Raw genomic sequence first — 21,588 nt, 5'->3', positions numbered from 1 at the left:
ATTTAAACGACGGTGAAATATTCAACCGATCTATTTACATATAGCGCCAAATATTTCCAGTAAAAAGTTAGTTGCATGAAAAATCGAAAAAACTTGCAAAGATTTGCATGATAAACTGAAAAAAGTTGCAGAAAATGGATGAAAATTCGAAAAAGGTGCAGAAAGTTGCATCAAAAAATGGAGAAAAGTTGCAGAAACTTGCAATATAAGATTCCTCTGGACAGCTTGACACACGATACTACATACCTCCTTAGTATTTAGGAAGCGGTGAAAAAAGTTGCAAAATTTGCAAAACCCCGCCCTCATAATCATTAGAGACACACCGAAGCAAATATTACTTTGCGTGCGAATTATCTTATCACTCTAATGAAGTCATGCCATCCCCTGCAATTACGTAGAGAAGTAGGCCTATAATGACAGCGCGTTATTCCGACGCGGCACTGGATTCAATGAGTGGCGCTCTATCAGGTGTCGGGATCAAGTCTTCTGCACACTAAACCTTGCAATGGGACCTCGGCAAGCGTTGCGTATCTCAAATATCTTCTGTTCTAATACAAGCAGTCCAAAGACGAAGAATATGGAATAGCTTGTTCAGTATATAATGATACGTAAATGGCGAGATTCGCAAGATTGCTTGCTCGTCCGATATAGAAGTCGATTGGAGAAAATGAAACAGCAACAGTGGAATATAAAGGAAAACGAGAACGGACGACGCAACAATTAAATTAACTAATCAAATTAAATAACAATCAAACGATTAGACGTACTGCAGTACAATTGCAACCATTGTAAAGACCGACTAGCCACGAAATGCTTGTCGCCGCAATACCCTATTCCTGCGTCGCAATACGCGTAATTCAGAACCGTGGACTTTGCGATATAAACGGGTGGTTCCATTGCTGCAAATAGTTATCCTTCTCAAAACGTGAATCCGTTACTGATGTATTAGATTTTCGTCGCAAATACGATCAATTCACCGTGATAACACTATCTCTTGTTGTTTTATGAATAAGGAAAATCTATCATCTCAAAGACTCGTGGCTCGCTGCTATCGATGCTCTTCGATTTCATACAAGTATAATTTAACTATAACAAAAATGGTATTGATGTACCGATTTTATACAGACTGTAGATTGTAGAATAAATCCAATGATAGCCAGGTATGTATTTCCGTCTATATCAGGGGTGCTCAGACATTAGCAGCGTCCGATCAACTGCCCGGATACGAACGACGGATTGATCTAACTGTCAATATCTGAACTACGTCTGGATCTATAGCGTAGGTTGCGAAATTCGTTCCGATCGTGAACCTGTTGGCGATATCATCATTTTGTCTCTGTTCTAACTATGATGTTCAATACATACCAAAATATGACCTACCTATACAGACAGACCAACGACCAGAGTCGGATGAAATCGAAGTCCTGATTGAGTAGGATTTGCATCAGGGTTAGGACGTGTACCACCACTAAACAGCTTATATGTAATCACTTTAATGCAGAACTATATCACTTTAGTCCTTTTACAGTTAATAATATATCGGTAAAAAGTAGGGATGGTGTGAACCTATGAATGGTTCAGGTGAACGCGAACCTTTTTGAAAGGTTCTGTGTGAACGCGATCGTGAACGTCATGACGTCACGTGACGTCACATTACTAATTCTAACCCTGCATTTCAGTGAAGTGATAGCTTATATTATTGTACACGATACCTAGCGACGACTCGGGCCACATAAGGCCATTATGCTGAAGTACATATTGACGTTTTAAACGTCGCTAAATGCATAAACTGGGGCAATCAAATGATATAGTATTACCTTAAAATCAATATCTTCCGTCGCTTTGCCAACAATTTCGACGAGGACTGGCAGGGGAATATAAAAGCTTACGCATTAACGGTCTAGGCCAGACGGACGGCGTCTGATTTGTTACGTTGATATTGAACAGAGTGTAAAACGGGTTTCGATATTTGCTACCGATATTACCAATTACCCCATTAACAAGTTATACAGCAGTAGCCAAGCCAACACCACAATCGCACGGATTTTTTTTTTATGATACAATATAAATATAAAATCAAGATTGTCCCCGTACGCCTGCTAGATTTTTTACATCAGACAACGATATCAATTTCATTGATTAGTTGAATAAGCATCATTTGCTGACTACCTGCACGCAGTGTCTTTTGCGCTTGATGCTGTGTTATGGCGGGTCATGCTCACAGCAGAGAGTCACTAAATATTCACAAACGGAAAGCTGGATATTTCGAGCAAACTTTTGTAACAAAGCAAGTACAATGTGTGAGATTGTCAAGGTGCATGCTCGTTTAGTGTTGATTTTTTTATGCTGCCAGCGCCATGCATAGAGTGGTCGTTGAAATGCAATAAATTTCAACCAAAGATGTTATAATGGCGTGAAAATTGTAATATATGAAAAAGGTTCACAGTAAAGAACCTACCGAGGTTCGTTTGTATACGTGAACCTTTGAATTTCCGAGGTCCACACACAGAACGCGAACGTGAACCTCACGTTCACACCATCCCTAGTAAAAAGTCAAACGTCCACTACGCCGTCTCACTGACGCACATAATTGGAAACAGTGGCGGAACCGCCATATTCGCGTGGCAATAATATTTAATTGCAAGGATTGAACTGTTATCAATATTGATTTGAGGATCGACAAGCGCTGCATTTAATTATTCATTTCGTCATCATTTAATTCAATGTTTGACCATAATTCATTTCACGGACTATTGCATACAACCCTAAGAAGAAGCAAACGCTGCAGAAATTATCATGATTATGGACATCCCGATCATCATATGAACGGGTTAACGGAGGCAAAGCAATCGGCAGACACAAGCTCAACTCTCAGAGATATCCAGTCATAGGACGTCTTCGGATGGATCCGAATGTATCTGCAAAACATGACAGCCGGAAACCTGTTGTATACTTTCGTGTTCCTGTCCCAATTGCCTTTGAAAACCTGTGACATTACAGATGCGATTCGAACTTCCGACACAACTTGACAATACAGATTTTATCGACCACCCAAAAATAATAACTAGGAATAATGAGAGTCCCCACCAATGGTTTTCCATCTTTCGCCAAAGAGACAAGATCAGTCACGGTATTCCCGCATGATACCGTGTACGATACAACCCATTGCGGATGCGTCGGTCTTCCTTGAGTGACTAATCCGGCAAGTGCTTTATTCGATCCCAAATCAATTTGCAGCCATTCGCTTGTGTTATCTGAAAAGATATTCACCTTTTCTAGCGTTGTTCCTATTGTTGTTTTAGTTAGGTATGTTTTTTTTTTATATAATACGCCGACTCGCCATGGCATTTCCCTACGGTGAAAGTGCCTCATCATATTGGATTCTACAATCCAATATAGGATCAAAAGAAACGTCTGAATTCTGAAAGATGGTTGTTATGTTGCATTATAACTTTCGGTGACAACATTAACAATGGAAATTACTTCTACCAACAGAAATGGTGGAAAAGCAATGCAACGCAAGAGGACACAATCTTTACCGGCAACGTACCACAAATCAACCTGTCAACCAATCACACGCTTTAATTACAGGATTCAACTAATCATGAGACGGTGTCTAATAAAAACCTAGAAGTGGGCCATGCTACAAGTCGGCAGCTATACGGAATGAGAATGAAGAATGTCGGCCTGGTATAAATGACCATAATGACCATAGTAATCGACGAACCCCACGAATACCTGAAACAAACAAATCAGTAATATAATCTACAGCAGGTGTCTCAAACACGCGACCCGCGTCGAAAGCAAGTGCAAAAACAACTTCATTCCATTATTTATGAATGTGATTGTTTCGCCCAGGCGTGAGCTACTATTAGTAAATCATATTTTCCCGATGGGCGCGGAATGCCACTCTGCAAGGTCCTGCCAAATATGACCTAACTTGAAAAGACATCGAATACTATTGGTATTATTGATGCCGCTACCCTCGGTTACCGGCCAACAATCTTTTTTATATCTAAAATTGTGAACTTTTAAATACCTCAATGTTAACCCATTTCTCCATACGTCCTGTGAGCCATACAAGAGGCTGTTCATTAATTCGTAGTAACCCTTTGTACGATTTTTATTTTGTCCACTTCTCTCTCAAATTCCCCGAGTATAATCTGTTTTTTGGAAATACGTTGTTAATTCCCAGAACACGTACGGCATGTACGACTTAACCGCCCAGAACCAAAATACAATCCACAGTAGTTCTCGACCGGGGTGACGATTGTACTGTTTGGGGTGCTGCAAGAATATCAGATATTGTTCATTATCATTGGGTCTGGACAACGGTTGCCATACGCCCGGAATTTCCGGGACATGTCCGGAATTTGACTGTTCAAACTGCGTCCTGGAGGAAATTCTAAAATATGCCCAAATGTCCGGAATTTTGAAGGCTTGAAGGCGGCTCAATTTTTTTCCGTAAATTAACATAAACACTGGGCCGTAACGACAGCACTTCGTAAGCATCCCCCCAAAACGTTGGTCTTGGGCCCCCACATGATGATATACCGAAACTCTGGGGGGCTTCACCCCCCGAACCCCCTACGGTTATGCGCTGTTTACCACTACTTATCATCTACGTTCGGGGAATTTACTCAGTCAGCTTTTCTCGCCGAAACGCACCAAGCGCGAAAAAATTCATCAATTCATGATTGAATCGGTCAATATGATCGGGAATTGCATATATATTGCTATCAATTTTTATCCTCTTTCTGCTAACGTAATCAGATTTGCCAGTAGCGCTGAGTGAGGTGTCTTGGAAACTGTAGGGCCCGTTGGTATGACTCCGTAACATGATGTTAAGTCGTGACCTCCTGTCAGCTATATCAAAAAATATGGAATCGCCCAAACGTAGGCTGCTGAACTAAAAGACGAACACGATTTCAAATTAATATCTCTTCACTGGCATATAATTTTCCCTGCGTGATTGTATTCGGCTGGTGAGGTTCAGATTTCCAAGACAGAAACATTCGGCGTAAGTCATTTAGGCGCCTGGACAATTAAACCTCTATGTCTTTTGTATATATAACGAAGTTTTCGGTCAGCATGGTAGTCCTTTTCGGTCATAGTAGTTTTCTCGCTGCCTATCGTTCTGGCACACTTTTTGGCGCGGCGCTGTAATGGCCAACACCTAAATGCCCATTTCTATAAATCTTGCATATTTTTTCTTGGGGGAAGAGTACCCAAAAATCAAAATAATTGGCAACTTGAAATCGCGCGCAGCACGAAAAATTTTTGAAAAGTTTGCATAAATTTTCAAAAAATACTTTATAATTTATGCTAATTCACGAAATAATTCTAAGTCCCCTTCGAGCTCCCTCCCAATTGGGGGGTTTGTGGTGCGGCAGTTACGGTCCTGCATAAACAATAGTATTTTTTGGTAGATTTATGCTACTTGAAATTTCTCTTGGCGCTACGCGCAATTTAGTGTCAAGTGTTTTGATTTTCATATGAGGACCGCCGCCCTCGCAAAATATGCAATCTAAATGAATAAAAATACCCATCATTTACTGAAATAAGTCTTATTGTGATCGCTATTATAAGAGAATTGAAAGAGGTGTATCCCGAAGTCGGTTTTGGCCGTTTCGATGCTTTAGTCAAGGACTGTGGTTCTAAACCTTGGGTCGTTTGCTTTTATTCTGGGAATCGAAAAGATGTCGAACATAATCAGCATCCAAAATAGGCCGTGAGTAAGTCTGGGCAGAAGTGCTAAGCTTGTCGAATTTTCAACTGGGCCACTAACGTTTTCAAATTGGAAGTTGAGTCACGACCATGAAAGGTTGGATACCGCGGGGTGTGCAACCTGCTAGTGCAGAACGGCATTTAGGCTCACGAATAGCCTTTTCCGTGTGACATGAACGCTCCCTACATTTTCGAAGTCATCATCCCAGACCAGCTCCACCGCTGACACTGGTCATGTGGGTACAGCGAGGATCGAAATTTTAGAGTACTATATGGAAGAAACAATATTATTTACAGAATTCGTTCACACAATTTAACGACCAGATGCATACAGAAACCAGATGCATACAGTAAGCCCCCCTCCCCCAGAATTTGCATCGATCACCTTATGGTGGGCCCAATACCGGTGTTTATTTGGGCGGAAGTGGTGGAAAAAGTTGTTTCGGTCCTGGTTACAACTCAAAACCACATACTCCGGCTCTTGAACCGGATCGTGGCCACCTCTGGTCAATAGGCAAAGCTTTGCTGGTGTGACGTCATATTGACAGACATTGTATTCATACCACTCCGCTAGTAGGCGCTAAAGAGTGTCCGGAATTTGAGTCACGAAGATATGGTAATCGAAGGCTGGACTGCTAAGGGGGTGCTGCAAGAATATAAGATAATGCCAATTATAGCATTGGAGAAGCTGATGGCTACGGATAACTAACCTAACAAGTACGGTTTTAGGACTTTATATATAGCCACCAGATTCCCACCGTGCCACTCAGAGTGGTAGAGTGCCGCGAAATATTTATCTCTTTCTGCAAGTGCCGTAACGTCAAAAATATGGCAAACAATGGTTATAAGCGTACTTGTTAGCGATGACCATGCTCCGTGATTGCTGGTACCCGGGGCATCCAGCCGAGCAAACTGCGGTGCGTGATAGGGGTTGTACATGGATGTCGCAGTTATTGAGTTATCGGGAATCTCGCCTGACTTCATCCCCATGTAGCACTCCTGCAGGGGTTTATTTTCTACCGACGCTGGAAGAGAAACAGACGTTTACAATGTAAACGTAGGCAGAGATAACTTCTAAACCGAATCAAATCACGGCCAAGTGGTCAAGGGTCATATCGCCAAGTGCCATGTGATATTGCAACCAGATGCTCGTGGACTATCTCTCCATCACATTCAAGTCTTTATAATTGGAAAGTACTTTATGCGAACGAGAACTTGTGCGATATTTCGATAATTTTTTCAGGTTTGAAATAAAATTTACAACCCAATTTGCTATCCAAAATTCAAAATCCATTCACATCTGAGAAATTTAGATGGGGCCTTCACTGGCCTAATGATTGGTGGGAAGTTTCAAGAATTTATACTGTGTTGCAGTATCCGAATAGGCTCTGTTTACATGCAGACAAAATTAAGCGATTGTTTTACTCAAAACAAGTGTCCCATGCAATTCATCAGCACTAGAGCTTTCCGCCTTTTTCCCGTAAGTACTTTGAATATTTATTAATCCTTTCCGATTTTACCTACCCTAAGTAGGAGAAATTCACTTTACCTCTAAGTAGACATTTGTGGAAATAGTTGTATTCTGGGATTTTGCAGTCTCTAATATCGTGACTCTAGTACAAAATACTAGTTGCTGACAGGGCACCCAACCAATGCTATTTATTGGCAATATAATTAGAGGGTCCCAGGTAATGTTTCAAACCTGACGAGGCACGAACAATTTTAAATCCAAAAATCTTGAAATAAAAAAAAGAGAATTAGATGAATGTTTCATTGCTTTCAGTACTAAATTCATTGCTAAATGATTTAGTCAACTCGGAGTTCTCGAGTTTACGACAAAATGTCAAGCATATAAACAGATATCGAATGAAACCGATGCGCAAATCTGTGAAATACCAATGTGATTTTAAAATATCCCTATACAAAGTCAATGGAAGCCATGCAGTTAATATCTGAAATTGTTGCCGTACCTGTGTCCGATTCGGAGCCCTCCAACAACTGAGCCACATCTTTAATTGTTTTCGAACTCATCTGATAAAGATATGCGTAAATCCCTATTTCTCCGCCAACGAAAATCATATCCGTGACTGACTAACCTTGCAATTCCCATTCGTAATCCACTTGCCTCCGACGAAGCGCTTGAGACAAAATTGAGCTGCAAGGGAGATTCACATTTAGTTTTATATATGCGAGCATTTTGCTACTACCTTTTGATCCATACAATAATGTTTTAAATAAAAGTTGAATATATAATCGCAATGAACAAACCCGAAAGAGTCCTATACGTCAAGAGTTGATAAATCAAGATGAATGTAATCCATTTGACGTTAACACCAAACGATTCTGTCATATTGTTGAAATTGTCAAAATCGAACCATCCGCGAACAAAAATGGTTACCCTTTATTACTAAAAATGCGCGGAGTTTGCAATATCGTTAATCTACGTCGCGTTAGGAGATCACATGTGAGATATGCGGAAGGAAATGACGACGAACGACCTTATTTTAGTTTAGCAATTTGGAGATAATTCATCCAGCAGTATAGTTGATGAGATACACATTACTATAGTGAGCCAATAGGCCAGTACGGGTATTACGTCACATCCTCCAGTTACCGTATCACAAATATTCTGGAGGTTCAATCCAATCCGGTCGACATTCCCCTTGCCATGCAAAATTCACAAAATGTCATTCGTATCTTCGAGCTGATCAAATTCGAACGCATCTTCAACCACAATAGAGGAAACACTTTGTATTCAGTTAAAGGCAAATGTTGGAAGTGGGGATAGTGCGAATCTTTGCAGGTTGGACTTGGAGTTAGCGATGTCCCGTATTCTTTCCAATAGAAGTCTTAATAATGCCATTAGATTTAACAGAACGTGATGATCAGCTTTAACGGAGTATATTGGTATAACGCCATTTTAATAATATTCGATAGGGAGTGTTGTGGACTTACTTAATTTCCTGAAGTGAAAACCCGATAAGACCTTTGTGAGTCGTATATTTTGTTGTGTGAACGTAGATAACAATTTGGCATGTACTCTCTCGTGGCTATGAGAGACGGTCATTCATTCATGATATTTGGCTGATTCGGAAGTCCGCTACTTTGTCGAACGTAATTCAATAAAGTTACAAGTCGTGGAGACGGAAACAAAATATATTCGTCAGTGTGATCCATCGAATACGTGTGCAATAGACAGGCTTCGTGGTACGTCAGCCTACAAGGCCGTACGGCGCGGTTACGCCGGTCCGTCAAAAGAAGAAACACGCAGCGAATTATAAACGCAGCCTTCTGGAGTCAATTATACAATTATACAACTACAAACACTCGCTCTGCGTTATATCAGCCATGTGGGGGCAGAAACGTACAAAAAGGCGGATTCTGGGTTCACGTAGGCTGTATGCCGCCAATAAATTTACGCATACGGTGTATGTAAAATATAAAGGTGTCGTGCGTGCGGATCAGAGGGTGAACAAAACTGGCGCGTACTTACTTATGATATATCTTCATCTCGTCATTTGAGAGCATATAGTTAAATATGCTCCTACGTGACTCCACATGCTGCCTCGTTTAATTGTGGATGGACCCTTGCCTTACGCTAAAGCAGTGGGTGGGTGGGTATTTGTGATGACTGGTGCTTAGCTGCTAAGGCTTTGTGCACCAGAGCCGTGTTTACTGCGGCTGAAATCAATTGTCATATGTCTCTTCCGGTTAATAAAACAAAGTCAATTAACGATTGAATCGTTCCCTGATTTACCATTAGAGAAACACTGCGTAAGGTGTTCGATACTTCTGGGCGGCTTTGCTCGGATGGGTTCGTTCTACGGAATATTTATTACAGAACAGCACGAAATGGTCCAGCGTTTCCGGCACACCGCATTCCGCACAGACTCCACTTTCGTGTAAGCCGAGTTTGTGCAAGTGTTTGTTTAGCCGGCAATGACCGGTGGACAATCGGGTCAAGTTCGATTTCTCTCTTCGGCTCCAATGAGTGTGCTTATGAAAAGTTGCTTGGAGTGACTCCATCTCCTGATTGCCAAGTTCGTTCATTTGCTTAGTGGCAATACGCCGTATATCCCTGTAATATTCTGCCACGATCGCCTAGCATTCTTTTACTGTAAGTGGATCCATGTTTGGATGCTCGACGGGTTCCATGGATGCTTCCTTTGCCAATTTATCGGCGGTGTCGTTATATGCAAGTCCTTTGTGAGCTGGTATCAAAACCTGGCCGATTATCGAAGCCGATATTTGGAACTTTCCCGATTATCGATATCGGCCTATTTTACATATAAAAAAAATGCAAAAATATTGGAAATTCAATGACCGTGTTTTTAATTTTGAGAAATCGGCGACGCAAAGGGCGATATGTGACAGATCTACCCTTGAAGCACGAGTTTAACTGGTGAGCATGCAGAGAAACTATGCTTCCTGCATTGCAATCTACCTCTACAGGACTGATCTGAAATTCTGTATCACGGTTTGCTTATTGGGTTATCCCGAATGTCAATGAATGTGCACAATTAAGCAGTAATTCTTTTTAATTTCAGTTTTGTCATTTGTTGTTTAGCTTTCTGTGGCATGTAGAAGTGCCATCTTGCCAAATACATAATATTTTTTGGCGAAATGGTTCTCTGCTCCTTCCATATTAATATCGGCCCATGATATCGGTTATCTGCCTTGTGAGTGCGGCGATAAATCGGTATCGGTATCGGCCTGCAAAAACCGATATCGGTCGACTTCTACTGTTAATCCACTTGCTGATAAATGGATGGTTTGTAAGTGAATATCCCTAATTAAGTTATCGTCTTTGGATCGGTTTTCGATTGCTTCAGGTATCAGCCCAGGTATCGGATAACCGTCAGCTCCGCCGTAAATATACTCACAAGTCTGTTCAATGATTTTTTTATAAGTAAATTCAAAACTGAGTACATAGAATGCTGATCCCTATCATGCACCAATTTTCGAGCCGTCTGTATAAATAGCAAAATAATTTTTGTATCGCTACACCTGCATTCGATATTCATAGATTAGTGATGATTGATTGAGTTCGCGGATTTTCATTTCTAGATCAGGGTCACAAGTGCTATTTACCGATGTCCAAGGAGGAATCTATGAATATTGTATACATTCTATTGCTATTTCCTCTAAGCACCCAACGTTTGAAACTATATTCAAGGTTTGAAATCGGATAGAGTCTTGAAATATGTCGTGCCAAGAGTCCTGAACGGCCGAAGTACTGGGGTGATCTCTTTGTGATCTTACGATACACCGGTAATTTGCACACGCCTGTTTGTAACGCATTTCCACCGGCGGCTCGTTGCAGAGAAATTGCAGCGCATGTATCGGAGTGCTCCTCATTGCTCCGCTGCAGAGTCTCGACGCTTTATTTTGTAGCGTCTGAAGTCATTTGGAGACAGATTTCGGCGAAGCGAAATAAGCCTCGATGCCATATTCGACGATCAAGCGTATCAGTGCCTGTACAGTATTAATATGCATTCTTATGAGGCCCCCCATGCAGTTCCACTCAAACAACATAAAACCTACATTTTGATGTTTCCGCGTGGACTAAAACCTTATTCTGTATAAACTGAACCAAATATTTGTATACTCTCAAGACTGTTCATGTGTTCATGAATATGCCGTAATTACCCAGTCTATACGTACATTGCATGAGTAATCCAGATTCAAAATAAAGTCAATGTAGCAAATTATGCCGTAACAATTAAAGTCACAAGAAGTCACCAGACCTTCTTTGCTGCCATTGTCACGCATTACACGATCCGTGCTCCAAATTGTTACGTGATAGGTTTGCAAATCCTTAATTCGTAAAATAAGTCATCATCACCACCACCCATAAAGGATGAACGGGCATGCCGAAAAATGAAAGTCGAAAGATGTAATTTACAAAAGGTTTGGAGCACTAAATAGTTGTTTACTGGAGTCACGGGTAAACCCGTATTTTTAGTAGTTGATGTCGAGCAGGTCGGCCAGTTTAAGGAGCATAATTTAAATCGGTCTTCTGACAAAAACACGAAGACATACACTCGGTAAAGGGAGTACGAATTTCAGAAAAACTGCAAGCTTCGCTCAACAACAAGGCTATTTTGCCAAGCTGCACTCTGCTCGGAAGGTAGCGACCAAGACAATAATCTTTGTCGTGTCCCCAATACATTATAACGTCTCCATAAAAAAAAACGCGCATAGGGGTTTAAAGACGGTTCAAACTAAATAAATGTAGAACATTGTTTCGAAACATGACAGCAAATGAATTATTTTTTCGGTAATTAACCGTCTCATTCTCATTCCCAACATATCCACTAAGCAGCATTTATCAACAGTGTAATTCACTGCTTTCAATTTAGAATTAAAATTATCACGCTGTAGAATACAACTAAAATTCTGGACTCGGCCCGCCAACGTATTATTCGCTTCTCATTTGGCCCGTGGAGAAAAAATAATTGCCCACCTCCGGTTTATTAAGAACAATGATTATGTATCCTTTACTATGCAGTATACGTATGTCGTGCGAGTAATCCAGGTTAAAATACCTCCAATATAGCAAATCACGCCGTAACGATTACAGTATCAGTATCCGTTTTCATATAGAAGCTCATATCTTGTTTGTTGCTTTACACCAGCGTGTACTGAAAGGTGGTGTGGTATGGACATTCGAAAAAAATCACGTAACCGTCACGCTCAGGTGATTCTCATTACTTTCTTATCGTCGATCCGTCTGCAGTAGTAATTAAAGGCAAAGTCGCTATTGGTATTTGTTGATTTTGACTGTGTTCCCTATCGCGATGGGTGACCGGATAAGGGAGGGTGTATTTTGATGTGCCATTTTAACACTGTACCAAGTTTCAAGGCTGTGACTCAATGATTAGGCTGGTAATTTCGTTGTCAAAGTCGTGTATCCAGTTGATCAAAGCGCAACGATACATTGCCGACTTCGATAACGGAATTACCACGCTAATCATCGGATGACAATCCCTAAAATTACCGCTATATTAGATAACACAACATAGATTTACCATACAAAAATACGTCATCCATCTCGGTATTGAACACTTTCAAAATCAACATATACCAACACCGACTTTTGCGAAAAATGTTGGCGGCCGTCGATATGCAATTGGAATTGGTTCCCAAATATCTGAGATTTTCATTCGACCTAAATATTTCTTCACGTTTGGTGCAATTCAGGGTGACTTGGATTTTTCGTTTTTATTGTAATAGTGTCTTTGCAATCTGATCCCCACCGTGTAAATGCAAAAATCATAGGATTATGATGCGCTTCGTAAACAAATACAAAGTGGGAATGGTGTGCGTCTCACGAATGACGGTTTTTATAGTGCGTTTTGTGGATTCCAATATATTTTGGTTATATAGCGACAATCCTGATGGGAGGTTAAGAAATAACAATATGCAACAAAGTGAATAATAAAAACCGGAAGATGAATCATCATTAACTTGGTGAAAAAAAATTTCGTACACATCCTCTCCGTCAACTCTACCGGTTAATCAAATCACGTGGGCTGTGGATGGGCATATATAGGGCTGCATTTATAACAAACGGTGATTTAAAACACTTCTTTTAAAACATGTTTTAAACAAAGGCTTTTAAAAAAATAGTGTTCTTCTAAGTCGTAAAATTATGCCATAATTGTGTGAATACTTTCCAAAAAACATGTTGTATAATCCTACGGACAATTACCACCCGATTTAGCCGACGTATATCGATATGGGATGGTTGGAACCCTCAAAATAGCCGATTCAACAGTTATAGTACAAATATTTGGTCAAAGGAGCTATATTTACCCCATATTTTCAATTGTCAATGCCAATCCATTATGACGTCACAATTGAATATTTATGACGTCATCGCTCTTAAGAAATAAAAGACACGTTGTAAATTCGGGCCTGGTTTTAAACATGGTTGTTTTTAATTGATTTTTGTTTTGAATGCAACCCTAGATATATATATATGGCAGTAATATATGTGAATCTACCAGTGTTATCAACGAAATTCATTCAAGGGGTTGAAAAAATGCCATCGTTATAATAATAATCGTAAACGCAAATGGATATCCCGATCATCATATGAACGGGTTGGCGGAGTAAAAGCATTCCGTAGACACAAGCTCAACTCTCATAGACATCCAGTCATGGGTTGCTTGCGGATATATCCGAACGTATCTGCGCGACATAACCGTTGGAAACCTGTTGTACACCTTTGTGTTCATGTCCCTGTTACCGTCGAATACCTGTAAAGTTATAAACCCGATGAAAACTACTGTCACTTCGTTACGGTATGAATTTTATGAACTCTCTTGGATGTAGAACTTGCCTGGTGAGCATGTTCAGCCTTTTATAGCCGAGGAAAATTGAATGCATATTAGGAATAGAGAAAATTCGGTACTCACGTGGGTGGATGAAAAGCTTCACATGATTGCTATTAGCCCTTATGTTGGTAAAAGAAATTGTACATTGTTATACTTGCAAGGTGACGATATCATATCGTCCTAAAGTGGATATATGAAATTAATTTACCTCCGCAATAGGCCTAGGTAGGCCTATAGGCCGAAGGCCTATATTCAAGACCAGACCTGGGCAAAGTGCGGCCCGCGAAGCTATTCTCTGCGGCCCGCGAAAGGTTGCTTGGAATTCAAAACATAAAACTTGCTTTTTGAATGACTAAAATCATAGGCTGTATCAAATGAACAGGAAATTCGTTTACTTTGAAACCTGTTCATTAATATGCCACGATTACGCTGCCTACTTACCTCGCTTGCGTAATCCAGATTCGAAATAAAGGCAATGTGGCAAAGTATGAGTAGCAATTGAAGTCACAAGAAATCACTCTTTCCATATAGTTTAGTTCAAACCTTCTTTGTTGCGATTGTCACATTACGCATCATACGGTATGCGTTTCAAATTGTTACGTGATACGTTTCCAAATCCCTAATTTGTAAAACAAGTCAATCAGTGCCCGCGATTACTATATGACTCACCACATCTATCACCCATAAAGTATTAACGGGCATGCCAAAAAAGAAAGCCGAAAGCTGAGATTCAAAGATGTTTGAGGTTTAGACATTAGAGCACAAAACCTTTCTATACTGGAGTCGGAGGCAACCCCGTTCCTTTAGTTTTTGCCAAGCATGTAGCCGAGATTAAAGATTTTAATTAAAGTCGATCTTACGACAAAAGCACGAAACACTCGGTCAAGGGAGGGCAAAGTTCAGAAAAACTGCAAGCTTCGCTCAACGTAAAGGCTATTTAAGCTGCACACTGCTCGGAAGGCAGCGACCACGAAAATAAGCATTTACGATTGCATATACATTTTAGTGCAGTGGTTCTCGAACTGGGGCGTGAAACATCAAAAGGGTGGCGCGAAGCCGAAGTTTGATGAAAAAGATTTTCGCGCTCTGCGCGATTTACCTCCACCACATCGTTTTTGCTCTGTGTATTCTCCGACTTTGATATTTCAGAATTCTCTCATCAACAGCCAGAACCTTACATGCCATCAAATTATCCGTTGGGATTACAAGCATTCTGGTTGCACTTAATATTTAGTAATATCATGATAAGGGGGGCGCCAAATTTTTCACTCTTATGAAGGGAGGCGGGCCTAAAAAAGCTTGAGAACCACTGTTTGAAAGTCCTAATAAAGGAACGTGGATAGGGGTTTAAAGAGAGTTACAAATGTATCATATAGTTTTTTAATTAACCGTCAATTTCTCATTACCGAATAATATCAACACATTCACTGAGCAGCATTTACTAACAATGTAATTTGGAAATAAAATTGAAATACGATGGAGAATATAGCAAACAATTTTCACTCGGCCCGCCAACGTATTTTCTTCTTCTCATTTGGCCCGCCGAGGAAAATAATTGCCCACCCCTGTTCAAGACAATAAGTTCAAGTGCTTCTACCAGTCATTGAGATAGTTATGATTTGGGTCAGTTTAGAAAACAACGATACATCTTCTAATTTCATCGAGACAAAACTAATCCTAGTGATATTTTGAGTTCCACCAAGGTTTTTCCGTCTTTTGCTATCTCGTCCAGATCATTTTCGTCACTGCCGCATGACACCGTGTACGATACAACCCACTGCGTATGCTTAGGTCTTCCTTGAGTAACTATTCCACCAAGTGCCCTTTTCGCACCCAAATCAATTTGTAGCCATTCGCCTGTATTATCTGAAAGAATGTGAACTCTTTTGGGCGTATTGGCTGAAAACTGATGCGGGGATGCAGATTCTGCAATTCATCGAGGATCAAAGTTACGGGTACTGTCAACGTGCCATAACAATGAAAGGGTCGCTTGCATATGAATACAGAGTGAAAATGTCTGATATCAATAATGAGAATCGAGTCCTGAATTTAGAAAATTGGGCATTGTCAAGGTCTCGTATTTGCATCAATTTGAAAAATCATGAAACAATATAACGAAAGAACATTACCTGACTATTTTGACAATTTTTTTCCGATGCCCAATTCAACTCACCATTATAACACTGGATTCTCACAAAATCAGTCCCTATTTGTGTCATTGTAATCAGTGTTAATTTCGTGTCTCATATAGGTTTGAAATTTTGAAACAACGTATACCAGCAATCTAACGTAGCCTACTCTTCCTTACCATAAGTTTAAAGCTCGCTATAAAAAATTTGTTGTATCCAAGCATTAGGAATATATCTCAGTCATCCATTTTGAAGAAATAAAAACTGTTGTTTTGTCTCATTTTCTATGTTACTATGATATTACCACTGTGTACTTTGTCAAATTGTTATTTTCTGATCGTACTGTCAACAATGAAAACCGTCCTTGACTAGTGATGCTCTCTTTTGTTTACTTTTGATTTATTTCCTTACACGTTCCTCTGCTATTCGACTGAGAAAAAATTGACGATGAACACTGACGATATGCTAGTGTGACTCCGGCCTTGAAGACTTCGGCAAATGTAGGCAAATATAAAAATTACGTCATTATTGGACGTTAGGGTTGTCAAAAATTCGGAAAATCTCAAATACGATGGGTATCCAACTATCAATGTCTCTTTCTACAGATTATTGATAAAAAATAACGTCAATGAGCCTGCGATAAGCTCACAGGAAAGTCGTTAAGATTCGTCTAAATGCGTTTGAAAGTAGCTGCTGTAGAGTGGGCGATCCAGCACGGCCAGTATGACATGAAATAACGCTAAATTTAGCGGGTTGCCGGTATCGGTTCACAGTACGCTTTATGTTGTAGTTATAGCCAATTGTTTTGCGTACTGGTGTTGCAGTGTGTCGTCTTGTGTACTCAAACAAGGAAATAGCAGCTCCGTAATGACACAAGTATTGGGTAGTGGATAATGAAGGCTCGAAATAAATTTGAAGTGGGGAATGAAGACAAAATGGTTGGGAACCACTAATCTAGCACAATATGTTATCGAACAAAAGAAAGAAATCGAAATTTAGTGCACAGTAACCATCGTATGGGTAGAAACTGTATTAATAAATCACTTGACCAAGCAATCTAAATGATATCTTAGTCTACAGGGTGTCGTTTGTACCGAGAAATTTAGTGAGTTCAGCATTACCTTGGTGCCTTAAGTACCACTGTGTTACCCCATTCCTTAATCTCTTCTGCGAGCCACGAAAGTGGTTGCGTTTTATTATATACCTACAATATGCCTTTGTGTGATTCTTACTTTACTCCCTTTGGCCTACATTAATTCTCTAATTAATATATTTTCGGGAATAATTTCTAGCAATGTCATGTTCGACTTGACCACATCTTAAGCTCCCACCTAAAACATGGCAAATCGAAAACGGGAGCTTGTTTCCCTACTTGTTCGTGCAGCCCATGATCCAGCGACGGAGTTAACCTTGGTGTCCAGTCGTGAAAGCTGAGGTGAATGTAGAACATCGAACATGGATGACGCAGTTATGGAAGTATCGGGAATCAGGCGTGACTTCATCCCCATGTGGCGCTCTTGCAGGAGCTTATCTGACTCGGGCACTGAAAATAAGGCAGATACCTGCTCAAAATGTAAACGCGAACAGGATATACTCCCCGTCAGATTTAAATCGTGACCATAATTGCAAAATCTTGGTTCTCTTTCACGCTCGGTATGTGAACCTTGATAATCTACATGTCATCTTTTTCATGTTAACTACTGTGAAAATAATGTGTAAAATAATAGAATTGATCGGTAACTTTAGCATAATAGATCTTAATCACTCGTAGTTCAACTATAGAGTATGACTGGAGTGACGACTCGATTGTTCTCCCATTGTTAGCCGGCAGAATGGTCACGGTCAGATGGATGCACCCAAAACAAGATCGCTCAGTGCTTGTTTCAATGGCGTTCAAGGCGATTCGTCGTGTATTTCTTGAAATTGCGTCGGAATTAGTTAGACAGTTCAACATTTAGGTAGCGGTGGCGAGTCGTTATGACTAGTGAATAATACTGTGTAGCCTATGTTACATTTCTCACGAGATTGATGTGATATTGTGGCTTCGATCCTTTGTAGAGTTTGCTATATATATGAATATAATGACGGAAGATATAGAATATCTGGTTTGTGTGCATTATGGCTATTGTGAGATGAATTCATGGAAAGAAAGACTGAAGAATACTACAAAGTGAACAAGTGGAAAGATCTTGAACTATACCGATATGCAATTCACAACATCGTTGATTGAAAATATGTCCTATATTAACTGCAGAAACTCGAGTATGAATATAACAAATAATATTGCAACTGTCTTGTAGTCTTATATAATGCCTGTCCGATAACCGCAGAAACTTGAGTATGACTAGCAGGACCGTAACTGCCGCACCCCAAACCCCCGAATTGCGCAGGGCCCGAGCTCGAAGGGGGCCCAAAATTATTTCGCCAATTAGCATAAATTATGGAGTATTTTTCAAAAATTTTTCGCGCTGCGTGCGATTTCAAGTTGCCAACTTTCTTAGGTATTTGGTAGCCTACTCTTCCCCAAGACAAAATACGCAGGATTTATCGAAATGGACATATCGGCGAGACATTTAAAGTTTTAGAACATGTAACATGCGACTCCAAGAAGTGTTCCAGAACGATCGGCAGCGAGAAAACCTCGGCCAAAAAGGACTGCCCGCTTACGCTGGCCGAAAAGTTCGTTATATATGCAAAATGCATATAGGTTTAATTGTCCATATAGGCGCCTAAATGACTGGCGCCGAATGTTCCTGTCTTGACAATCTGAACCTCAGAAGACAAATACCATTCCGCAGGGAAAAATTGTATGCCCGTAAAGAAATACCAATTCGAAATCGTGTGCGTCGTTAGATTTTTTTGATGTAATAGACAGGAGATCACGAAATAACATCATGAAACGATGTCATACCAACGGGGCCGCCCGCCCGAATATGTTTAATTATTATTTACGGGCCCTGCAGTTTCCAAGTCACCTCATTCAGCTCTACCAGTAAATCTGACAACGTGAACAGAGAGAACAAGAAATTGATAGCAATATAGGCCTATATGCAATTCCCAATATTATGGACCGATTTTATCATGAATTATCGAATATTTTCGCGCTTCGCGTTGACTCACCAAACTGTGGCCCGTATTTCGTGACAAAAGCGAACAACGTGATGGGGGGAGGGCGGTTTTTTTGGGGGGGGGGCTGACGAAGTGCTGTTACGGCCCTGATGACTAGAACAAGAGCCTTGTGTAATGTTAATGTTCTGCTTGAGCTCGACTCACAATAGCCAGAGCTTACTCCTTGAAAGTGTGCAAAATCGCTCTTGAAGGGAACTCGTTGTCATTGCCAAGAACACAGGAAGACGTCTGCCTATCCACATTGAGGTTCTCTACCTAAAAAAGGAAACCAATGCGTTGGTCGAAACCTTGACGTGGTGCATTGGCTTACTACTAATGTCGACCGGCAGACGTCTTCCTGTGTTCTTGGCAATGACAACGAGTTCCCTTCAAGAGCGATTTTGCACACTTTCAAGGAGTAAGCTCTGGCTATTGTGAGTCGAGCTCAAGCAGAACATTAACATTACACAAGGCTCTTGTTCTAGTCATCAGGGCCGTAACAGCACTTCGTCAGCCCCCCCCCAAAAAAAACCGCCCTCCCCCCATCACGTTGTTCGCTTTTGTCACGAAATAAGGGCCACAGTTTGGTGAGTCAACGCGAAGCGCGAAAATATTCGATAATTCATGATAAAATCGGTCCATAATATTGGGAATTGCATATAGGCCTATATTGCTATCAATTTCTTGTTCTCTCTGTTCACGTTGTCAGATTTACTGGTAGAGCTGAATGAGGTGACTTGGAAACTGCAGGGCCCGTAAATAATAATTAAACATATTCGGGCGGGCGGCCCCGTTGGTATGACATCGTTTCATGATGTCATTTCGTGATCTCCTGTCTGTTACATCAAAAAAATCTAACGACGCACACGATTTCGAATTGGTATTTCTTTACGGGCATACAATTTTTCCCTGCGGAATGGTATTTGTCTTCTGAGGTTCAGATTGTCAAGACAGGAACATTCGGCGCCAGTCATTTAGGCGCCTATGGACAATTAAACCTATATGCATTTTGCATATATAACGAACTTTTCGGCCAGCGTAAGCGGGCAGTCCTTTTTGGCCGAGGTTTTCTCGCTGCCGATCGTTCTGGAACACTTCTTGGAGTCGCATGTTACATGTTCTAAAACTTTAAATGTCTCGCCGATATGTCCATTTCGATAAATCCTGCGTATTTTGTCTTGGGGAAGAGTAGGCTACCAAATACCTAAGAAAGTTGGCAACTTGAAATCGCACGCAGCGCGAAAAATTTTTGAAAAATACTCCATAATTTATGCTAATTGGCGAAATAATTTTGGGCCCCCTTCGAGCTCGGGCCCTGCGCAATTCGGGGGTTTGGGGTGCGGCAGTTACGGTCCTGCTAGTCATACTCAAGTTTCTGCGGTTATCGGACAGGCATTATATAAGACTACAAAACAGTTGCAATATTATTTGTTATATTCATACTCGAGTTTCTGCAGTTAATATAGGACATATTTTCAATCAACGATATTGTGAATTGCATATCGGTATAGTTCAAGATCTTTCCACTTGTTCACTTTGTAGTATTCTTCAGTCTTTCTTTCCATGAATTCATCTCACAATAGCCAATGCACACGAACCAGATATTCTATATCTTCCGTCATTATATTCATATATATAGCAAACTCTACAAAGGATCGAAGCCACAATATCACATCAATCTCGTGAGAAATGTAACATAGGCTACACAGTATTATTCACTAGTCATAACGACTCGCCACCGCTACCTAAATGTTGAACTGTCTAACTAATTCCGACGCAATTTCAAGAAATACACGACGAATCGCCTTGAACGCCATTGAAACAAGCACTGAGCGATCTTGTTTTGGGTGCATCCATCTGACCGTGACCATTCTGCCGGCTAACAATGGGAGAACAATCGAGTCGTCACTCCAGTCATACTCTATAGTTCAACTTTCTATGTGCTCCACAACATCTTGATGCATGGAGAATCAAATTTAACAGCACAAAGTTATACAAACCATCCTCCGTCAAAGCTCACGCGCTAAATTCGTAGAGTTTTGCTGCAAATATATCCCAATATTACGGATGCCAATAATACATTGACTCGATAGGTGCTTGACTTGATAAAACAGCTGGGATGATTTCACGAGTATAACTTGACAGTGGCTGAGTTCAAGCTATGCCTTATGCTAGATCAAAGACTCTATGTGCTTCCTCTATGTTCCTGGGCTTCGCAGAAGTTTTACAAAATACCGGGTTGAGGTGCTATATTCGCATATATATTCCATACATATATACAC

The 21,588-nt window shown here is 40.6% G+C and overlaps 2 protein-coding genes across 2 annotated transcripts; both read right to left on the bottom strand.

The window, feature by feature from the left end:
- Positions 1-984: 984 nt before the first annotated feature.
- LOC145438328 (lactadherin-like) lies at positions 985-8,567 on the bottom strand. The gene is made up of 4 exons (XM_080315727.1): positions 7,996-8,567; positions 6,582-6,752; positions 3,088-3,254; positions 985-2,986 (listed from the first exon to the last, which is right to left on the bottom strand). The coding sequence occupies exons 1-4, from the start codon at positions 8,075-8,077 to the stop codon at positions 2,819-2,821; spliced, it is 588 nt and encodes a 195-aa protein (XP_080171853.1). The 5' UTR covers positions 8,078-8,567; the 3' UTR covers positions 985-2,818.
- Positions 8,568-13,773: 5,206 nt separating this feature from the next.
- On the bottom strand, positions 13,774-17,969 carry LOC145438329 (lactadherin-like). Its single transcript, XM_080315728.1, has 3 exons — positions 17,571-17,969; positions 15,769-15,935; positions 13,774-13,991 (listed from the first exon to the last, which is right to left on the bottom strand). Exons 1-3 carry the CDS (start codon positions 17,704-17,706, stop codon positions 13,824-13,826), a joined length of 471 nt encoding a protein of 156 aa, XP_080171854.1. The 5' UTR covers positions 17,707-17,969; the 3' UTR covers positions 13,774-13,823.
- Positions 17,970-21,588: the final 3,619 nt, after the last annotated feature.

This window comes from Botryllus schlosseri, chromosome 4 (genome assembly GCF_051294905.1).
Source record: "Botryllus schlosseri isolate E-star chromosome 4, Bs_hap1, whole genome shotgun sequence".
Lineage (NCBI taxonomy): Eukaryota > Metazoa > Chordata > Ascidiacea > Stolidobranchia > Styelidae > Botryllus > Botryllus schlosseri.
This window is presented reverse-complemented; position numbering and strand designations above follow the sequence as displayed.